Source organism: Hylaeus volcanicus, chromosome 8, assembly GCF_026283585.1.
Source record: "Hylaeus volcanicus isolate JK05 chromosome 8, UHH_iyHylVolc1.0_haploid, whole genome shotgun sequence".
Classification (NCBI taxonomy): Eukaryota; Metazoa; Arthropoda; class Insecta; order Hymenoptera; family Colletidae; genus Hylaeus; species Hylaeus volcanicus.
The window spans coordinates 11243957-11266019 of NC_071983.1; the positions used below are offsets into that span (position 1 = coordinate 11243957).

General features: G+C 36.4%; 1 protein-coding gene across 1 annotated transcript in view; it reads right to left on the reverse strand.

Moving 5' to 3' along the window:
* LOC128881104 (uncharacterized) overlaps positions 1 to 22063 on the reverse strand; it is a 102269-nt gene that overhangs the window by 25776 nt on the left and 54430 nt on the right. The window contains exons 4-5 of the mRNA XM_054131839.1: positions 13693 to 13734; positions 5889 to 6075 (exon numbers count right to left, since the gene is read on the reverse strand). Coding sequence (XP_053987814.1) covers positions 5889 to 6075; positions 13693 to 13734 — 229 coding nt within the window. The remainder of the gene's footprint in view (positions 1 to 5888; positions 6076 to 13692; positions 13735 to 22063) is intronic.

A 22063-nucleotide genomic window follows, 5' to 3' on the forward strand; every position in this document is an offset into this window, starting at 1 on the left:
GCGAGTTGGTATCATAATTTTTATTTTCTTCGCGATACTTACCTCTTGTGTCAGGAGAACGTAATGGGCGAGTTGGTATCATAATTTTTATTTTCTTCGCGATACTTACCTCTTGTGTCAGGAGAACGTCGTGTGCGATTTGGTATCATAATTTTTATTTGTTGCTTGAAACTTACCTTTTGTGTGAGGAGATCATGATGAACGAGGAGGTTGCACGAATCGAATTTGGCTCGAATTTTACTTCTGGTATGATAAGAACATGATATTCGAAGAGCTGGTATTAGTGGTCCGCAGTGGGGATGGTTTCTGTGCATTGATCGTTATAAAAATTTGTGCGTATAAGATTTTACTGTAGTAACAAAAAAATGTTCCGTTATAATTGGGTCTTAGTGCGTCACGAAGCAATGAAGGGGTTTTCTGAGAAAAAAAATGTCCTGTCCGCGGAAAATCATTAAGTATGGTACAGTAGGTGGCGGTTCGCGATCAGTTAGTTTAGTTAGTTAGATTTTGAATCTCTCCAACTCTTGCGTGTTCGCGAATCTGTAAATTTTTGAATTGTTGAATTCCTATTGTAGAAGTTGAAAATTTTTTTAAGGATATTTTCGTTTTGTTGTACTTATTTGGAAGAGTGTATTTGTATTTAAAAGATAAGAACTGTAAATGGATTTCCTTGAAACTTCTCCTTGCTTAGACGATCCTTCTGTCGTGTCGAGCCATTCATGGTCGTTCTTTGATTTCCCGTGATAAGTATTCTGTGAGGTTCAATTACAAAAGAACAGAGGAGAACTCGAGGACGGGAGTTACGCAACCCAAGAACAACGTTCGTGTCATCAATCGCGAAGATGGGCTCGCGGAGCCCGACGATGCATTCACGTGGGTGGAAAAGGCGCGTGCATTTACGAGTGCATCACGGACGCGCCTCGAATCAACATGGTGACAGGCAGCCTAACCGTATAGGCTAGGATGGTTCTTCCGGTGAGGGCATGTCCGGTGCTTCAGACAATGCTTCACCGATGATCGCATCAGGAATATTTTCCCAGCGATTCTCAACTTTTTTTTAGTGTAAGCACTCGGGACGAATCTCTCTCTGACCGAATCAAAATATTCCAACAGAACTTTTGTAAGCATAGATAGTTCGCTTTCTTGTGCGTCTCTTATGAAGTGTTGAATCTGAATATTTAATCGGTAAGAGAATTTAGTTGTTCACAGGCAAAAACATAAAGCTAACTGAGAAACTAGCACAAGAAGCATTAGATAATCTATACAAATGGTCTTTAACTTCAGGGTTTAAATTTTCAGAGAAAAAAACCTCATATATGATCATAAATAGATCATCGTATTCAGGAATCAAACCTTCACTTTATTTAAACAATCAACAAATAAATATGGAATTACAACAGAAAATACTAGGATTAATCTTCGATACAAGATTGAATTGGGAACCGTACATTAAGAGGGTGAAGGCTAAGTGCCAACAAAGAATAAAAATAATAAAGACAATAGCATCAAAGTCATGAGGAGCAAATTCTGAAATGATATTAAGAACATATAAAGCAATCATAAGACCCGTACTTGATTATGGTGCACCAATATATGGTTCAGCACTTAAAAGATTACTAAAAATCTTAGATCTAATACAAACAACTTCACTCAGATTATCCCTAGGAGCATTCAAAACATCTCCCAATTCGAGTGTTATTGCAGAAACTGGCGAACGTAGAATTCAAACTTTTTAATAATATGCAGACGATTCTCAACAATAGAAACGAATTTCTCAAACTAGCAGATGTATTAACGAAATATGAAATAATGAATAAATTGTAATTGAATTGTAGATATTAACGTGGTCACTAATAACCATGTAGTTGATGTGACCTTAAACAAACTCGAAAAAGGAACAAAATGCGATTTTTACCAGTAAACAAACATCTACCCAACGGTGTTGCACGCAACGAGACTTCGGCCAAGCTTTTTCAAATTTAAATGACTATCATCGAATGCGTGTGTGCCTTCTGGTCGATCACCAAAGTTGTACAGAAACGCCGCACTCACACGTGTATCCGGTTCGCAATCTCCACGTGGTATTACGTTTAAATTAATAATCCCCGTTGCGTCGCGTGATTGCCGTCACTCGGAAACACGTCCGTTACACGCGTGTTATTACGGGCCGCGTGCAATTTCAATAATAATTATAATCACGCCAGGTTGCACGGCTGGAGACGAAAAGAAAAACCTCGACGGCGAAGAAACTTTCTACCCTTGTGGATGCTTTCGCCCTGTTCGGTTCAAGCTACTTACTGAATCGTGAATCATCGAGATTAATAGTCAAATAAATTCTTTGTACACGTTTTACAATGTGGATGATTTAATAGCACACATCACAGGTTGCTAGTAATTATTACATATAAGTTAGTATGGTTGTTTTAGATACAATAATAAGAGATTTCGTTGAAATTATAAATAGATATCTTTAATGAAATTGCACGTAAGGATATTCTAGATTATAAGTAGAACTAATTGTGTATAATAAAACTTTCGTCGATAAAAGTATTTATATATGATTAAATTGTTCATAATAGAAACAATTCTATAACATCAAATTGTAAATAACAGAAATGATTATACTCCATGAAATTTTAAATAATAAATATAAAATTATAAAGTGTGAGAATAAACGTCTATATTGTATAACTGCAAATAATAAAATTATAAAATTATAAAAACTAAAAATACCTGTGCAGAATATAATTGTTAAGGAGAAAAATAATTTTACCCAGTAAAATTGAAAGTAATCAAAATAATTGTACCGAATAAAACTATAAGTAATAAAATTCAATATAATAATGCCATAAATTATAAAAATAAATGTATCGGATAAAATTGGCTATAATAAAAACAATTACATGAAGTGAAATTGTAAATAATAAATATAGCTCCACAAAATAAAACTGTAGATAATAGAATAAGAAATGAAATTTTGTGTTATCAGGAAACATACATCCCACATATCTCTATGGCGGCGTTGGAACTACGCCGTGCTCGACATGTAAATGCATCCCTGCAGACGCGCAATAACGGGTATGGTAGCAGCATGTTCAAAGGAAATTGGGGACAAAGAAGATTGTCTGAAACCTGAAGAAAATTGGAAAGAATTCGAGCGATATTGCCACTCGTACGATCATGGGAATTGATCTTTGCGCTTAGTGGAGACCGTTTCTCGAGGCGACGAAGCGACCCTCGAGCTGGCGAACAGGAACCTCGAGGATTCGCTGTTGATTGAAACCTCCTTCCTCTTTCTCATGGTGTGGCAATGGAATCGACCAAGTGTTTCGAGCGAATTCACGCGCAATTCGTCGGTTTCTGCTAATCATTCTGCGATCCTGGGATTCGCCATTGAGAAGGTGAGAAACTTTCACGGTAAACAACGATTCCAATCGTTGAGAAAGGATTCTCAATTCGTTGGTAACTAAGGTGAATTGTCCTTGGTGGCTTAGGTGAATTTTAGCAATAACACAGGTACGAAGCTCCCACAAGCTGAACACATTAAAAGAGGGAAAAATATTTTGCAAAAAAAAACTCAACAATTTTTGGTTCCCTAAAATAAAGTGCAGCGTACTTTTTCCAATTGAATACAAAAATACTTCACACTAAATTCAAGAATACATGAAACAATTGTAAATTATTTATTGTATATAAGAACTGTACACAGACGTTTGAAAACGGTCGCGGTGGGTTTAGTGTTAAACAACTAAAACTATTGTATTGGTAGTCGATATAATAGTTGTTCTGCAACCTGTGTTCGAACTACATCACCAACTGGAGCGAAGACCTATCGTATCAACCATCGGTTTAGCAGATTTCTGCATTGCAGACTGCACATGCGTTGATAATGTAGGCATAATCAACTTACCAGTTACCGTTAATGCAGAGCGCCAAGAAATTTCCATCTCAAGTAAACAGTACTTATCATCAAAAATCATCTTGATTTCGATTTCACATTCCTGCCTGAATACACATCACATTTAAATCATTGTAAATAGAACGCACAGCCATAAAATAATCCCTATAATTGTAATACTCAAAGTAGCTTCGTCGAGAACTTTTATTACCACCGGAGCAGTTACCATCGATCGATACTCTTCGCAACCAAGATATTCCAAGACCGAAACCCTTATCACAGAATCAAACCACCTGGCACGCGCGTTTACAAATCGGTTTAGCGAAACTCTCATAAAGCGTCGCCAAAAATTTGTTCTTCAATCTGCTCGATTCTGGCGCCACACAGCACTAATAACCGCTTATTAAGAATTTAACAGAAACTCCGGCGCGGATGGAAATGATTTCTTTGCCACCTGCTGTTCGACGCTCTTTAAACGAGGGACCCACGTGCCCTCGGGGAATTGCACCTCTCAAACAATGTCTGCTCGTTACGAACATAGCCGGCGGTATTTGCCAGTGGCGACTGTTTCAACGACAATTCAAACAAAGCGCAATTAATACCGGGTGGTCCGATTCTCTGGGCATTAGCCGCGAGATAAAGCAGGAGATGCGCGCGATTTGCGCTCCGACAAATCGGCTAATTCCGTGTTCTCATTATGCATCGTGGAATGTGAACACATTTCTGGCGTGCGCCTCCGTTACCAACAGGAACCATTAAGTTTGCAGGGATCGTGTTGGTGGGCCAAGAAATAGCATCGGGATATTATGTCGAGGGAAATATTGGGCTCATTCTGTTCGAAAAGCTTTAGAATAAGTTGAATAAAATGCTAGTTATTTGTTTATTCAACAACAGCCAGAGATGGGGAAAACCCTAGGCTTCGAATAAATCTGAAGTTTGCCGATGTGTTTGTCTCGTTTCCTTCTTTGGAAAATGTTCAAAAAAGGAAACGAGACAAACAAACATATCGGCAAACTTCAGATTTATTCGAACCCTGGGGTTTTGCCCATCTTTGGCAATATAGACGGAGAGCTGGCTACGAAAACCACGAATGATAAGGTGCAGTGAAAATTTGTATCTAAAAACACTCCTTACTAGATGACAAAGCCCATAGCGCTGCAGCCAGAAGGCGCTCCCAGGGCTAGAAGCGTAGGCGGGCGGTCAAACACGTTCATTTTTAATCAAAATGAAATCTTTGAGTGCAGTCCTGAAAAGATTAAAAAAAAAAAAGCCCCGGGAGCGCCGTCTGGCTGCAGCGCTATGGGCTTTGTCATCTAGTAAGGAGTGTTTTTAGATACAAATTTTCACTGCACCCTATCATTCGTGATTTTCGTAGCCAGCTCTTAGGCTAATAGCTATGTGGTTAGATTAATTTTCGTAATAGTCGCTATGCTTATTTAAAAACAACTTCGTGATTGAAAAAATGAAGGCTAATAGAAATTGTAATTAAAATTTAAAGTATAGTCAACAATTTTCATCAATACGTACTGAATACTCACTAGTTTCTTAATTCATTAATTATTAAAAACTAATTGACGATGGGTTCACGGCGATCTATTTCGATGTATCTTTTCTTTAACACGTTGACCATTAAAAATTTAACTAAAGACTGAATCGAGGCGCACTCAGAGGCATATTCCCAAGTAACACGTCTACCATCTAAAATAGAAAACATCAAACTTGTTCCTAGTACTTGTTAGCCGCGTTCGCCACGCGGATCTATTAAAGTCATCGCAACGGACGGTCCGCTAATTGTGCCGGACAGTGAATGTTCCCCATTCCGCGAACCTACTCGAATCGGCCGATTCCACAGATCGGAGATAGGCAACCTGTTCGTCGCATTTCCCAGCGAGACGATCCTTATAAGCGTCCGCAACGTCGGTGAAACCATTCACCGCGCTTGTCGCTCTTTAAACAAGATTAATCGGTCGTGAATTGCGCGGGTACTCACCTATCGGAGACGCGGTGTTGGCTTCCCTGAGGCTGACCGTTTCTGGTTCAACTGCGGCCTCGTCTTCCTCGATCAGAGGCGGCGGAGGTGCCAGGGGCCGCGATTCGTAACCCCAATGCTGCCGAAAAGCGCGTGCACCGCCGTCCAATCGAACACGTGGCAGCTCGACGAACATCGCATCCCCCAACTGCAAACAAAGTACCACTTGATTATTTGTTATAATTGCGCAATAGGGTAATTTTATCGTAGAAAGGTGAAGGAGGGTGTATTCTGCGATGGAAAGTAGCTTTCGATGGACAAAATTTTTGTTTTTGGCCAGAATACACTTGCACCTGTTTTCTTGGTTAGAATCCTGGATTATTTAACCCTTTGCACTCGAGGCCTTTTTTTCTGGTATCTACCTGCAACTCGAGATGTTTCTTAGTATTCTATCGCCATGAATTCTAAGCTATCTAGATTTGAGAATAAGCCTTTACCTCACCTTTACCTCGTCGACAATTGTTTTATCGACACTTCGAGCTCGAAAGAAATTAAACCTAAAGAAACATTAGGTATTGTAGAATTGCTGCGTGAAATCTAATGGTGGCTGAGAGTCACCTCTCGACTGCAAAGGGTTAAAATCAAATGGATTGGTCTCTTCTTAATAGTTTGCGTGGAAAGGTATGAGGATATGATTATAGGAGCATTTTGGGAGATATTTGATGTTTCATGGATTTGGAAATGAAGAACATACAGATTTTCATAGAAAAAACAAGCGCAGGTGTATGCTTCGGGTCAGCAAGTAGATTACACAGGTATCGAACTTTGAATACTAAGAAATTCGCGTTAAAATGGAATTTAAACTGTCGACCATGAACTCACGGCCAGGAGTAACGAGTAATCCGATTTATCGGATCGCAGTGACATGAATCACTGGAATTATTCGCACACACACGCAGAAGAAGAGAGTGAAAGGTTGCCAGAAGGGAAGAACGACAGATTGTAGCGTGCGCAACTTCGTACAATGAATTACAAGCGCATTCTTTGATGAATACAGATGAGTCTGGAATGTAATTAAACGTGTCGTTTTAATTGGAAGGTTTTGGATGTGTAAAAGAAGAACGGAAGGGAGTGGAAACGTGAGAGAGGTAATTTAACGTTGGGATAATGAGAATGACGGTTCAAGGCTATCCCGCGTGTGACTGAATTAACTGGTTACGTGTTTAAAAAAGAAGAATTCACCGTAAATATGAATGATTGGTTTTTTTTTTAAATGCTGAGTTGGAGAAATTGGAAAGATATTAATTAAGATATTAACTAGATTATCTCTTTTCAATTTTATCAATTTTCTGTTAGACTACCAACTATTAACTAGATTATCTCTTTTCAATTTTATCAATTTTCTCTTAGACTATCAACTACATATTAACAGTCCACGCATTAGGTCGTCTAATCTGCTGCAATGATGTGTAGCTATCGATTGTCTACACGCAGCACAGGTTTATCGACACACGTACAGATGTGCGACACATTCCAAAAATGCAACACGTATCAAAGACGGAACGTTCAGCACGTTCGTGACCGAAATAGAAACGTTAGAAGAACACGGAACGTGTTCGAAAAGCATGCTCGCGTTTGTTAGTCACCGAGAAAACATAATTTCTCATCAAATGGGAAAGACCACGCATAAAGCTGGTTCCGTTACGACACTCACGTAACCCCGAATTACATCCATCTCAGCGAGGCAGGATGACGAGACGAGCGAGCCTAATTAATCGCGTCAGAGTCATTCGATACCATCGAATCGCGAGACCGGTTCTCAGGATCGACGCGATACTAATCGAGAAAACTGGAATCCAGAAAGGCCACGGACACAATCACGAACAGAGATGGGTAAAACTTTGTTTCGTTATTAGGTGAAAGGAGGCAATGTATAATAATTTATTAACAATATTTATTTAAGATTTATTGAATTTAAAGACCTTTAATTAAAACGACATACTGTAATTTTTGTTTGATCACTTAATGGTCCTAAAAAGAAAATGAAATTCATCAAATTGACTGTGTAATATATTTCATTCTAGAATTAAAATCTTTATTTCAATTTTAAAGGTTGAATGTTTAATAAAGAAGACGATTTCATTTAAAGACCTTCCACTTTGAAGAACACATTCGTTTGTTCACAAAAATCATATAAAATTCACCATTTCCACTGCGAAATATTACATTCTTCGAATTAAAACTATAATTTAAAAATCTACCTTTTTTATTAGGGAAGACGAAGATGTATTGAATTTATAGACCTTTCACTTGGGACTCATAACGAAGATGTATTGAATTTATAGACCTTTCACTTGGGATTTTATATCTTGGTTTGTTCATCTTTAATTGCTTACTTAACCATTCAAATTGTAAATCATTTTTAAATCATTCAAGGAAAAAAGGCACGTTTAAATGTTTTTTCTTCGCCTCTAAAATCACGAGGTGTTAATAAAAATCAACAAAATTCACTGTAAAATATTTAATTCAATAATTCAAATTTTAACTTTCATTTCGAAAATTAAATTTTTCTTAAAGATTTTGTTTTTCTTAACGAAAGCAAATTTATCGAACAAGACTTTCCACTTAAAACACACACACATTTAAATGTTCATTTCTACACCCATAAAGTCGCGAGGTGAAAATGAAATTCATCGAATTCACTGTGAAATATTTCATTCTATAAATAAAATCTTCATTTTTATTTCAAGAATTCAAATCCCTTCCACTTAAAAAACATATATTTTCGTTTCTATGCCCATAAGATGGAAAACGAAATTCACAAAAATCACTGGGAAACGTTTTATGTCATAATTCAAATTTTGATTCTTATTCCAAGAGCGACGAATTGTTTATCTTTTACTTATTATTTGGGATCTTTGTCAAGATAACAATTTTGCCCATCTCTGGCCACGGAGGAAACTGGACAACGACTGGACGGTGCCTGCCGGTTTATCTTAAAATACCGTAAATTGACTCGACGACACGCTGACGTCACTAATTAGAACTCGTTGAACGCGGTGTGCACCATCGCCACGGGGCTTCATGAAATCCGAAGGAATGGAGATTCTCAAAAGTATAACACCTTACTGCAGATACCTCTTTTAAAATAAAGAAACTGTTAATTTTCTCCAAGTGTATCTCCAAATTTATTTTACCACGTCATTGAGATTGTGGTAGTACGTGTACCACTTCTGTAGTATTCGCGAGGAGTGCTCATTGGCAACATTATTAATTCATGTTTACCAGAGTTTATTAGAATGATGTAGTTATATTCAGTTATATAGTGTCACTATTATTTATATCTCATGCCCAGCTGTCCATTATATTATCTAATATATTTCAAATTTTATTCCTTTTTTTTTTTGCATAATCTATGAATTCTATTTCGTATGCTTTGTTCTGTTGGTACCATCAATTCGTGTTTCATGGTTGAACACATGAAAGTTTACTCGAGCGACTAACTAATAGAATGATGTGCTAATGGAATGAAATGCTGGGAGCAAATCGCTACAAGTTTTTGTTTACAATTTATGATTCGAAGATAATTCTAGCCATCTCTGACTCCAGAAAATATTGCGCTTTCAGAACTCCGATTTATTAAGTCGCTACTGCAACGGAAAATAATTTCAAGCGTGATAAGCTGTGGTCTTCTGGTACCGTTCCGAAAGCAATTGTTGTATCCATCTGCAGTACCATGCTGGTTCTCTGGATGCAAAAACTTCGTTCAACCACGTTTGACGTCGTCATCTTCGTTGAATCATCTTTGTTGCTTAAAAAGTGGATTATTGCTCGAACGAGGCAATAGTCGAATGAAACGAGGTATGGAGTTTGTACTACACAATGTGTTAATTATAGTTTTAATTATACATAGAATTGTGGGGTTCGTATCAATAACGGCGCAAAAGCAACACACACAGACTTTGTTGGAATTCGTCGTAAAAATGAATGAAATTAATGATGAAAAAGCACACAAATTGCAATATATATTTTCTTAATTAGCGTTGAACTGGTTATTCGATACTTAATGTATTATTTTATTTAATAATGCCATAATGTAATATTTTCTAGGATACCCCTGCGCTATTTTTAACGAATTGCAATCAAGGTCAAAAATTCCATACGAATGTCTAGCGTTTACACGTAATTCCCACTAAATTTTGACACGGTACACTTCCAATTCCCTAGAAAAAAAAAGAGAAGAAAAAAAATGGTGAAATGCAACCGTCGAACAATTTCATTGCCGTTAATTCGGACAGTTCCATTCAATCGTCAAATTATTCAAATCCAATTATCGTCGAGTCGGAATATAAATGAAAAATCCATGAACGAGGAGTGTATCTCGTTTTCCCTGTCCATCTGTTGCACTATTCAAACGACCATGCTGGAAACGGCGAATTTCGCAGAAGTAAATGACGCTTAATTACCGATGGAAATGATAACGAATCGATACTTGTACTAACGATACCCGGCTATAAATTGTAATCGGACATCGAGTGTAGTATCAAACAGAATCGATACACATTCGATGCTTTTATAGAAACGTTCCATTCGAAAGTATCGTTGAGTTTATGTACGCACAAAATATGCTTGGATTAGGAACGTTACTAAATTTTTTATTCAAGCATATGTTTTGTTTCTCCTACTGTTATTTTGTTTTATTTTTCAATGAATTTTATATTATTATTCCTCTTTTTCATATTCTTTTTTTATTATATTTTCATATTTTTATTCAAGCTTCTTTTAATGTACTCATCTTACTTTTGATCATTTTTGTTCTTTTCTAAGCCGGTTAAATAATATTGGATACGATGCGCTGGAAAGTACAGTGACACAATCTTCTCTGTCAATTACTGGCAATTTAGAATTCATTTAGATATATTTATTACTAAGTTTCTTTTCCTGTCTTCACCTTATTCTTAATAATTTTCATAGTTTTTTTTATAGTAGAAATTTCTATAAGTTTTAGTCTGCCAGTCAACGTGATAATAATAATGATAATACAAAAAAAAATATAGAAAGAAATCAAATGAAACCTTCAATTTTCCTGTGCCTCTCTTATTTTTGATTATTGTATATTCTGTTCAATTCAGCGAAGTAAAAACCCTCGATGATTGTGATCAATCGCGGTCGAACGAGCGGCGACTGCAGTTGCAGTTACCGCGTTAACTGCAATTATCAAACTGCCGCGAACGAATGCGTCCAATTACATGATCCCGTATTGGCCGCGGACATCGGCCAATGCAACAATCCATGACTCCAGCCAATTAGTATTTGCATTCTTCTCGTACGATTCCCGCCGAGAATACGTGACCCCGTTTGCCTACGGGGTGTTCCATTAACGCAATTACGCCCGACACTAATTCCGTTTCGCGCGCGCAACGTGTATCCCTCCCATTCCGTCTCTGGTCGACGTCGGTTCCTCGCAGTTTCGCCGAACTCGACGAAAATCTCAACGTGAAATCGTCCTTCATTGTCGACGAAATCGTCGCCGGTAATTGCTGAACTACGATTTAATCCTAGGAATACCTGGATCTACCTACCTAGGCACGCGCAGTTTCACTATCTCGCTCGAATCGGCGATCAACGTTTTCCAATTACTGCGTAATTACGGTCTGGTGATTTTTCTTAGAAGTTTGTTAAATAATTGCCGCGTGTCTGCTCGGGATGTCTATTCGTGCTGGGGTTGCTTCTACGATTGCGATTCTTAAATTCTTTTTTTGCAGTTTTATAAGTCTCTATACGTCGGAATGCTATTTATTTAATTACTTGTAAATGTGCGCTATAAAGATCGAAGCACTTCTGGCATGATTCGTTTTCCATTAAATTTTAATTTATAAAATACAAATATATCTGATGTAATAACAATCTATACAGGGTGGCCCTAATTAAAGTGTAAAAACTTTGAAGGCGTGTAGAGCACTGATAAACTAAGAAAAATATGATTGGTATCAAATAAATTTTCTGCTTCAAAATTCCGCACAAATTTAAACACTTGATCTTATCTTGTAAATTTGTTTTCAACTGAGAAACCGAATCTACTAGTTATCTTTACCATATTTAGAGTCACTTTACCAAGTTCTTCTTCCATCTAAAAAAGTAATCCTTTTATCTAGAAAATGAATCCCCCTTGTGGGCTTTGGCACCTTGAAGTTGGCGATATCAAAAATATATTATTTAATACGTACACCAACTGCTGTGGATGTAGATTCAAATTTTAATTATAGCGTGTCCAACTCCATATTTAATTGGAAGGAGTTTCAATGTTGTTTTTGAAATACTAGCTAACGAAAAAATCGCTCGAAAACTTGAAAATAAAATTACTTAAAATTATATCACTCGAAAGTAGAACCAAATATTATTAAACTCTGCACACCTCGCCAGCCTCAAGATTCTCATTAAAATGTTAAATTTCATACAGCTCGCGATTTGTACGTTACGTTGAAATTACAGAAAATATTTTATCTCCGTGAATCTCATTTTTGTATGTTCAGATTATAAGTAATAAATATTATTTTACTTTTGTTCCCTTCAAACTTCTTTATTTAGGTTTACACTAACTAAATGTTTAATCTGCATTGTCTCGCGTATTATTATACAATTGTAAGCAAAATTTTAATTTCAAAAATTAAAAAGAGGCAATTTAGAAAACGGATTTGACAAAGTAAACGTTTAGAGCGAAAAAGTTGAGATATGCTGACCGAAAATCTAGAGTCCCTCTTCTTGTAAACTGTCCAACGAGTTTGGAAAGGTTAAGGGTCAATTTCAATGACGAAATTGGAAGTACAAGAAACAGAGGCGAGTTTTCTAAACAGAGCATTTTGCAAACACTAGGAAATACCGGTGGACTAACAGACACAAAGCGTGATGAGCAGCTGAACGAGCGAACAAACTACGTGCGTGGAAACCAAACAATACGCCAAACGAATGGTGCAGGCTTGCGAGGCAGGATGCGAGGACGTTCCTAGAGAGCCAGGACGAACAATACGGTAAAGACTGCGAATGAAATTTTATTAGGAGGAAAACGCGAGGGGGCCTGAGGGACAAGCGTTGTCTAACCGTCTGGGTTGGTAGTCGATAGAGGAGGGTCGACTCAGACGAAGACATCCTCCTCGCTAATTCAATCCCAGCGAATTCGTCCTTCCTCTTTCGCGGCTCGACGAGCCAAGGAAACTATTAGTCGCGACTCTTTCAACCGTGATTTTGCTAATATCCAAGCAAACACACTGTATGAATTTTTTTTCTTAAGGTGAAAAATAAATAAATAAAAAAAATAGTTAAAAAATAAATAAAAATATCTACGAGGAAGGGAAATCCAACGCGTTGCTTTCATGTAGGAAGGTTAACACGTCGATCGCCGTGTTACCCATATAAATGTGTGACAGTGTTTCTCGTTGAAGAACTAAAAAAAACTAAATTTGAAAGTTAAATGTTAAATTTAAAAAAGAAAAAAGTAAATGTATACAAGCCTCGACGAAATTAAAATTCTTTTAATTGAATTTGACATGTGGAAATTATTATAATCCTACTGAGAAATACTGAGAACATACAATTTACTAGTCAAGAAACCCATTTGACATTTTAATTGACAAGCAATGCGTTTACAGCAGACATATTACGTTAAAGTTATTTTCCACTTCTTTTGTATAAACTTTGAAAATAATCACGATAGAAAAATGTGTACGATACGGATAAAAATACATGGCTAATAGGAAGGAACAAAACGAGGAGACGACAGCATGTTAGACAGACATACACAACACTTGAAGACAGAAAGAGCACAAACCTTGTTGTGAGACTTGAACATACAGGCGGTCCCGGCGAACAGCTGCGTCCAAGGAAAGATACAAATTGATTACTAATAGTTTTCTTTTGTAGTATAGTATAGAGTTCCAAAAAGATCTAAAGATCCCTTTGGATTAGATGATATTCTATGCTAACGATAAACTAAAATGACCGTTTATATTAAAATGACCGTTACTTACGGTCACGGTACCTTTCGGAATTGTAAAATACACTACATTAAAGTGAGACGTCATAAAAGTATGTTAAAATACTTCTACAAATACTAACTGCTTTCGGTTTGTGTTTATTTGATTACAGTAAAAAGAATTCATTTAAAATTCATCCCTTAAGAGGTTAAATTCATTATGTTTCCTTAAAATCTATAACTAAACCACCTCGTTAATCGACTAAAGTAAGAAATGTTACTATTCTTACTTAATGTCAACGCCGAATCTATAGGTAGACAATTATTAACCGTAAAGTGTGTATTTCTTTTTTTCAAAATGTCTTTCAAGACCTCTCGGTTAAGGTGCGCTAAAACCACAATTTCCCCATGGTCCTCCACATCAGATGAGTTTTCCTATCAAACGAGCGTGACTGGTAACAAAAGCCGTTCCGCTGCTCGTTATAACGCGTACGTACACGTGGCTTCGCGCGGGGCCGGGAGGAGGGGGAGAGGGGTGAACCAAGCATAATTAATCGGCCGCTGACGAGGATAATTAATGTCCCGAGTCCACGGCGAAATTAATCGAGTGCTCCTCGAAGAGCTCGCGATATTACGATCATCATTATTACCACTACGACCGTGTGTTGTAATTTAAGCGATTTCGATGCGTTCCACGCCTTCGTCGTAATCAGGGGCGAATGTCTACTATGACACTAATGAAGCCACAACATCGAGCCTTCGCACAAAAGGGGTGCCAAGATCTTCTAGTTTTCATTTATTTTTCATTTTAGTATCATTAAGAAACGTAAAAGAAATTTTCTTTGGTGACCGAAGAGTGGTATGGTTTATTCAACCAACGTCTTAATTCGTTCCGAATTTTGTTTAAAACTTAATGTTCGTATATTTATTGCTAACGGTGAAGATACATTAACTCTTATGTTTGAAGAATTTAATAAAAATGAATTTCAAGAATATTTCTGTTTCCTTCATTTTTCTCTTCGATATCCAATGGAATAGTTAATAATATTTGTCGAGCTCAGAGGAAATCGTGAAGCACTTTATTTCAATAATCTTAGATCAACAAATATTTATGTTAAATACATATATATATATATGTATATATTATATTGAAAACTAGCCTACAATTAATGGAATAAATGTCATTTGTCCAAGATCGATGATTAATGTTTGAATTCACGTGAAATCAATTCTACTTAAAAAAATGAGAATACTGCTAGATTTTGAACCCTAAAATTCTGAAACAAAGATCACTTCAAGCCAGTAGATCCAAGAACTAGTGAGGTAACTTTATGACGGAAATATGGTCTGAAAAATCGAGAGGAAAGAGAACGTTACAGTATCCTCACGTAGAATTGTTACTAATTTCTTTTCTATATCAATTGAGTTTACAATTTGCTTATGACACTCTTTGAAAATCTAAGGTTCTTCGATGAAATCATTCCTGGCATGTGCCACTTTATCAGACACCTGGTCTCGGTCTATTGCTCGAGAGCAATAGGATTTGCTCGCCGTTCGAGTTTCAATCTTTCGACTCGACTCGACCTTTGGGAACGTGTCTTTCCGACCAACGCTACCTGATTCGATCCACACGATCAACTCGCCTCGATTCGATCTGATTACATCCGTAAGCTGCACACGTATGATCCACCGACGATAATCGATCTGTCAGTGACGCTGGAATCGATTCGCGTCCCGGAAGTCTGCCGACGATAATGGACCACGTAACCACTCTCTTTTCCTCCGCATTACTCTTTCTCGTTCGATGCTGGTCGGGAAGTATCTCGCGAATGTGATCTAGTTTTCTCCTTGCTTACAACGATAGCTTATATCAAACAGCCGCTTAACGTTTTCGATACTTCAAATCGTCTGAATTCAATGTAAGCTGCTCGAGCACTAACTTTCTTATTGTTGCTCGAAACCAGCTCTAATGGAAGATTAATATTCTTTTTAGTAGATTAATTTAATGATAGTTTTTGACATTTTTTGGGGCCAATGAATATTTGTTAAACATACGCATCTTTGAAAATAGAGGGTGAAGGAGCAAGTAAGTTTATAAATGTAGCACTGATTCTATATTTATAATTATCATTGAAAATTGTGGTAAAAATATTGGTAATTATTGACTTATTTATTATTTTAAAAGGGATAAGGAATTTACTTTTTATAATTTCATTGGACAACTTTTTAATTTGCTATGAATTTATATAAATACATTATCAATACAATATTTATGAAAAATTAACGTACTTTTTGAATTGATAGAATTAATCATTTAATGTTGTATTTGAAATTAGGTACTCGTTAAACATGTTACTGTATCTTTAAAAATAGAATATAAAGATGTATTGTAGATGAATGTAAAAGAGTGTTACGACTATGTTATATCTATATTGATAAAATCATATTTTTACTAAACTTATTAAACAGTAAATCATTTCATCGAATAACTACATAAACAATTTCTTCCCAAACTAACAAATAATGAATCACCATCGAACACACTAAATGTTTCCTGTACGACACATTTCTCCTTCAAAGATTAATAAATAACAGTCACTTCCCCATAGTAATTGTTATGAGCACAGCCTGTATGGAAAACAGGATATACGATTCAGGAAACAATTTGCTACAAAACACTATGTTTGGTATCGGTTGCTTTGTTGCTCGAAGCAACGCATGATCTACAATACATTATACTTCCTCGTAACATTCTGCAGTCCTAAGTAGCATACGCGTTTAACGTCTCGTCGTGTAATCTCGCCGTTCAACGTTGACGCGACACTTTACATGGAAATCTGCAATCTCGTCGCGCGATATCAAAGCGTAACACGGATGTTATACGCATCGGTTCGCCATCATCCGTAGACCGTCGATTTTTCTACAAAGCATCAAAGGACGCCTCGATCAAATTGCACAATATGCGGACGTACTTGAGAATGGATACGCGTAATAGAGGATAAAGTCGCGTGCATGCTTCCAGGGAAATACAGGAAACGAAAGGAGACATGACGACATGATCGTTACTCGATACTGTGAGAATTTTTTTTCTTTTATTGTCTACAATTTATTTCCGAGGACAAATATTTTACTTTAGTAATGACCTAGAAATTAACCCTTTGCACTCGAGAGGTGACTCTCAGTCACCATTAGGTTTCACGCAGCAAATCTACGATACCTAATGTTTCTTTAGGTTTCATTTCTTTGGAGTTCGTAGTCGTCAGTCCGGTTCCCGGAATTCTTACGCGTGGCCTAAACGTTTTACCAGCTATCAATGCGTGACACAATAATATCTAACAACCTTAATGTTTCGTGTTCAATCAGACTAACAGGACATCCTATTATGTGAACAGTTACACTTGACTGACAATTATGGAATTTTATGATTGAAAATCTTTTTAACAGAATAAATATTCTTAATATAATATAAATCTTGTAAATATTCTTTCTAACAGAATAAATATGTCTCGTTATACAGCTTGTCGTGAGATATTTTTCTATATTTTAATATCTACTGGTTGGAACAATTAAAACTTAATCCTAAATAATTTAACATTTATGAACATACAGTATCATTCAGTGTTCGATTAAACATTAATAACAATTACGGTTCAGAATAAGTATTCATTCGAGACATTAATCGTGAGAAAGTTGTCAATATTTTAATATCTATTGATTGCAACATAAAAATATTAATTTCTGACAATAGTTAAATTGATTATTAACAATACTAACAATGTAAAGTGTAAAGTGCAAAGTGTAAAGTGGTGTGGATGGTTTCTGTGCATTTATCGTATAGAAATTTGTGCATTTAAGGAGATTTTAGTGTAGTAACAAAAGAATGTTCCGTTACAATTGGCTCTTAGTGCGTCACAAACCAATGAAGGGATTTTCGGAGAAATAAAAATGTCCTGTCGCGGGAAATCATTAAGTATGGTGCAGTAAGTGGTGGTTCGCGATCAGTTAGTCGTGAGATATCCGGTCACTTGATTTTCAATCTCTCCAACTCTTGCGTGTGCGCGAAGTCTGTAAATTTTTTAAATATAATTTAGTAGAATATTATGAAGACCTCAAGCAACAAGAATATAAAAAAAAAATCTATGTTTTAATACAGAAAAAAAGGTACCCCTTTAATTAAACCAAACACTCTGAATCTCGAAATAAATATCAAATGGCAATTCCAACGCCAAATCTCAACAACGATCTCGAAATTCATTGCATAACAATCGTTCTAATCGTAGAAAAATTGCTTCAAGCAAATAAGTCTTATATTTTCTATTTCAAGCTTTGCAAAAGCGAATTCATTTTTCATTTGTTAGTTTCAGTTTGTTACAATTATTAACCAAGAATTAATTAATTTCTCGAAAAAGATGAAATAAATGTCGAACCATTTCGATAGTACTATCGAATAATTACGAGTACCATTAACGAAACAAGGTGTATCGTTTCTCCTCGGTTGAAACGAATTGCTCGGACCTAAACGTTACAAGGGTAAAGTGCTCGTTTTGGAAAAGCGACCATGGGAGCAGTTGTGGTTTACAGTTATGGGCGAGCCCTCGCAGGGTTGTTGAGCAGTTAGGGTCGTGGGTGTAATTCCCAGAAACAGAACAGGCTATGAAATAGTCACACGTCTAGCCAATCTGTTTTCTGAAGCCTGAATTGCGTACATTTTTCGGATGCTGCTGAGAGTTTCTCTTTGTGATATCTGTATCAACGAGTGCATTGTTCGAATCCATTTTTTATTTGAATTTGTATCACCTATTTTTAGAATATATTGTTTGCATTTTATGTAGAGAAGAAGTAAATGATAAAAATTGCAAGAGAATCCATTATTTATAAAACAGAATTTTTATCTAGGATTACTTGGTGTGAACAATTTTATACAATTGGTACAATTATTGATCATTTCAATACAATTGAATTGTGAAAAAATAGTTCATCAACGCAATGTAATAATAACACCTATCGCGATATTTTTGATTTCTTCTTCTGCTCATTACGTGTGCTAATAATAATTGAATCGAAGTATAATTCGGATTTCTCGTAAGATATGTTTCAACTATTGAAGATGAAGAAAAAAGTTGAAGACTACATAATTACGATTAAGAATCTCTATAAAACTTACAAATTGAAGAATTTAATGAATATCGAAAATTTAATAATTCCGGTGAAAATGAAACATTGAAGAATTTTAATAGAAATTAAAAAGCGAAGAACTTTAATAAAAATTTTAAATAAAGAATTCTGATAAAAATTTGGCGAAAATATTACATACAAACTTCCGATGAAAATTTTAATTGAAGAATTCTGATATGAAAATATCGAGTGAAAAATTCGATGGAAACTATCGATTAAAAATTCTGACAACGAATAAAATATGCCAGATTCGGATGTAAATTTTAAACGACAAATTCCGTGGAAAATTTGTGATGCAAAAAACATTAAAAAATTCTATGAACAAAGATTAATCGGAGTGTACCAAATAATGCTTGTTCATCGAGCGCCAAATATTGGTCCCTCCAATTTTATACCTACGTCTCTCCATTAATGTTGTTAGGTTCATGGGAAAAATTAAATAGAGTTGTAATAGATAATAATCTTTATTATGCAGCGGAAGAAGAGATAGATGCGCCGTACTCACGAAGAATACGGGAGCTAGATCGACAGGTATATCGAGGTGTCATACAGCGCCACACTCGGTGATCTACGTATTCATATATCTATACACATATCACATACGTATACGGATCTCAACAAATTTAAATACATCTCCCCTATGCGATATATTTTAGCCAGATGAGTATTCTAACCATCTCTGGTGTCTTGTGCCAGACGAATGGAAGATGAATTTTTTTTCGAAGATGCTTGCAAAGACTGTATCGAGTCTCGAGCACTATGTATCTACATATATCTTGTTTGGTGGCGCGCTCGCGAACAAAGTGAAACTTCCTACCGAGGCGTTTTACGTGTTTACGGAAAGCTTTCCAGCTAGGCGTGGACAGGTTCATTGAAAAGAGAGCTTTCGAGAGCGATACGAAGGTAGGAGGAGGAAAGGGAGGCGCGCAGCATGAATTTCTAACGAGGGACCACTCGAGCACTTCCTCTGGGAGACGGAGCAACTGGTGAATTTCTTGGTCGTGCCGCTTCCCAAATGAAGCCAATAACCCCACGATTGTATCGGATTATACGATAAGGGCATAACTGCAATAGGAAATCTCCGAGACGAGGCTGTCTGCGCATAAATTTTTGCCCCATTTCCTCCAAGTTTACCGATTCTGCTGAATCACCCTACAGAATTGTTATAATACTACAATTATTGAAGACAATGCACGCCTGTTAAACTTACTGTATTCTTGGAATTAAAGGGAAAGAAGCGAATAAATTCATCCATATAACCGGCTTTAATCTCACTTTAGTAATTGACGTTGAAAATTGTGACATTAGTGATTATTGAGCTATGTATTATTTTAAAAAGATTTAAGAATTCATTACATAAATGACGCCAAGACGCAATATTTAATCTGTACTAGTCTGTGTTTAACCTTCCCCCCCTCCCCCTCATCCTCCCTCTTGAAACATACTCTACATCTGAAAGTTAATTAAGTATTCTGAATTAATTATTAATTCTACCTATCTAAAATTCTATTAATCATTAAACCGATGAAAACATAAAATAAAATTTCTCCGTTTCTATCTATATCTACTCAAACGATTGAAATACTATCAATGAATATACTCTTTAGGAAATAACTTTAGAGAACCGCGGGAGAATGTAATCTCCACTCTTCGAACAAAAATAAAAGGGAAGAGCCATTAATGGACAAGCTTTCATAAATAATCGGCTTACACGAAAGCGTTATTTGCCCGCGACCCTAATACTAACAACGCATTTTCAAGCCACAGACCACAGACTGTTTCCATTTTGCAAACAACTATCTGCCAGGTTTGCGCCCGCGCAAGGCGGAAGAGAGAGCTTATCAAAAATGATAATGGACCAGTCGTTCCATTGACTCGATAATGCGTTGCCTGTTTATTTTTACCCTTCTCAGCGCCGGTTGTCGAAGCAGCCCCATATAAATGCACCCTTTGCTCCCGCTATCTCCGTATAACCAGAACCCTCATCTTCCCAGTCCCGCAGAATGCCATGACCTTCTGAACTCCCACAATCGCCCACGAGTTTGGCTGTTAAGCTTCGCTTCGATGCTATATCCATCCCGCTGGATACGCGGCTGGGATTAAGCTCTGCGAGATCGTTTCGTCGATGAAACGGCCCCGCAGGGGGAGGGGAGGGGAGGGGAGGATCGAATATATTGGACGGTGGCTAGCAATTTCTCCAACGGTTTGATTTATGTGAACGTGGGCGTATTAGCATTCGCCCAATCTTGAGAGAAATATTTCCTGTTACATTAAGCGGCAATAGAAACTGTATTCCTTGATTACAGCGTCCACGTTCGTTGTTACAAACGTGTCTTAACGGGGCACGATATCGCAACTGACTTAACACCAGAGGTATTTTCAGAAATTCTTTATCAACGAAATTGTAGAATAGGTTGTTCTCAAGTTTTCGTCATGTTGTATTAGGCATTTAAGTAAACAAACATTTCAACATTGGTTTCAACATTTGTCTAGGCGTGTAACACGAGGATGGATTAATAATATGAAGTTCCTTGAGATTTTATGTTATACTTGGTTATGTTATAGTGGTAAAGATATTACATGATATTACATAATTTAATGGATTCTAGTTGCACAAAATTGTTAAGCATGTCTGTTTTGTGTGTAATTTTATCGTGTTGCTTGAAGTTATTTTTGCCTCGTGGCATAATTTAAGAATGACTTTAATTTTTTAAATATAAGAAGAAAATTTTAATGTATTACTTATCATATTTTTCATTCTATTGCGTTTAATGTGTTGCTATAATAATTTGTTGTATAAAACGCTATTCTATTTAGAATTGTAACACACATAATAAATGACAATTACAGTTAATATTTGAAACGACCTCTAATAACGATTACACAATACTCCAAAGATGTATCAAGTTGAAGTATATTACAAATATAAGAAGCAACATATGTACAAAAAAGTAACCTATAAATTTTATTATATCCGCTATTGCTTCAAACATACTAGAATAAAATTCCATCGTGTTCTTTCAATGCTAGACTAGTACGAGACTTCTGTAGA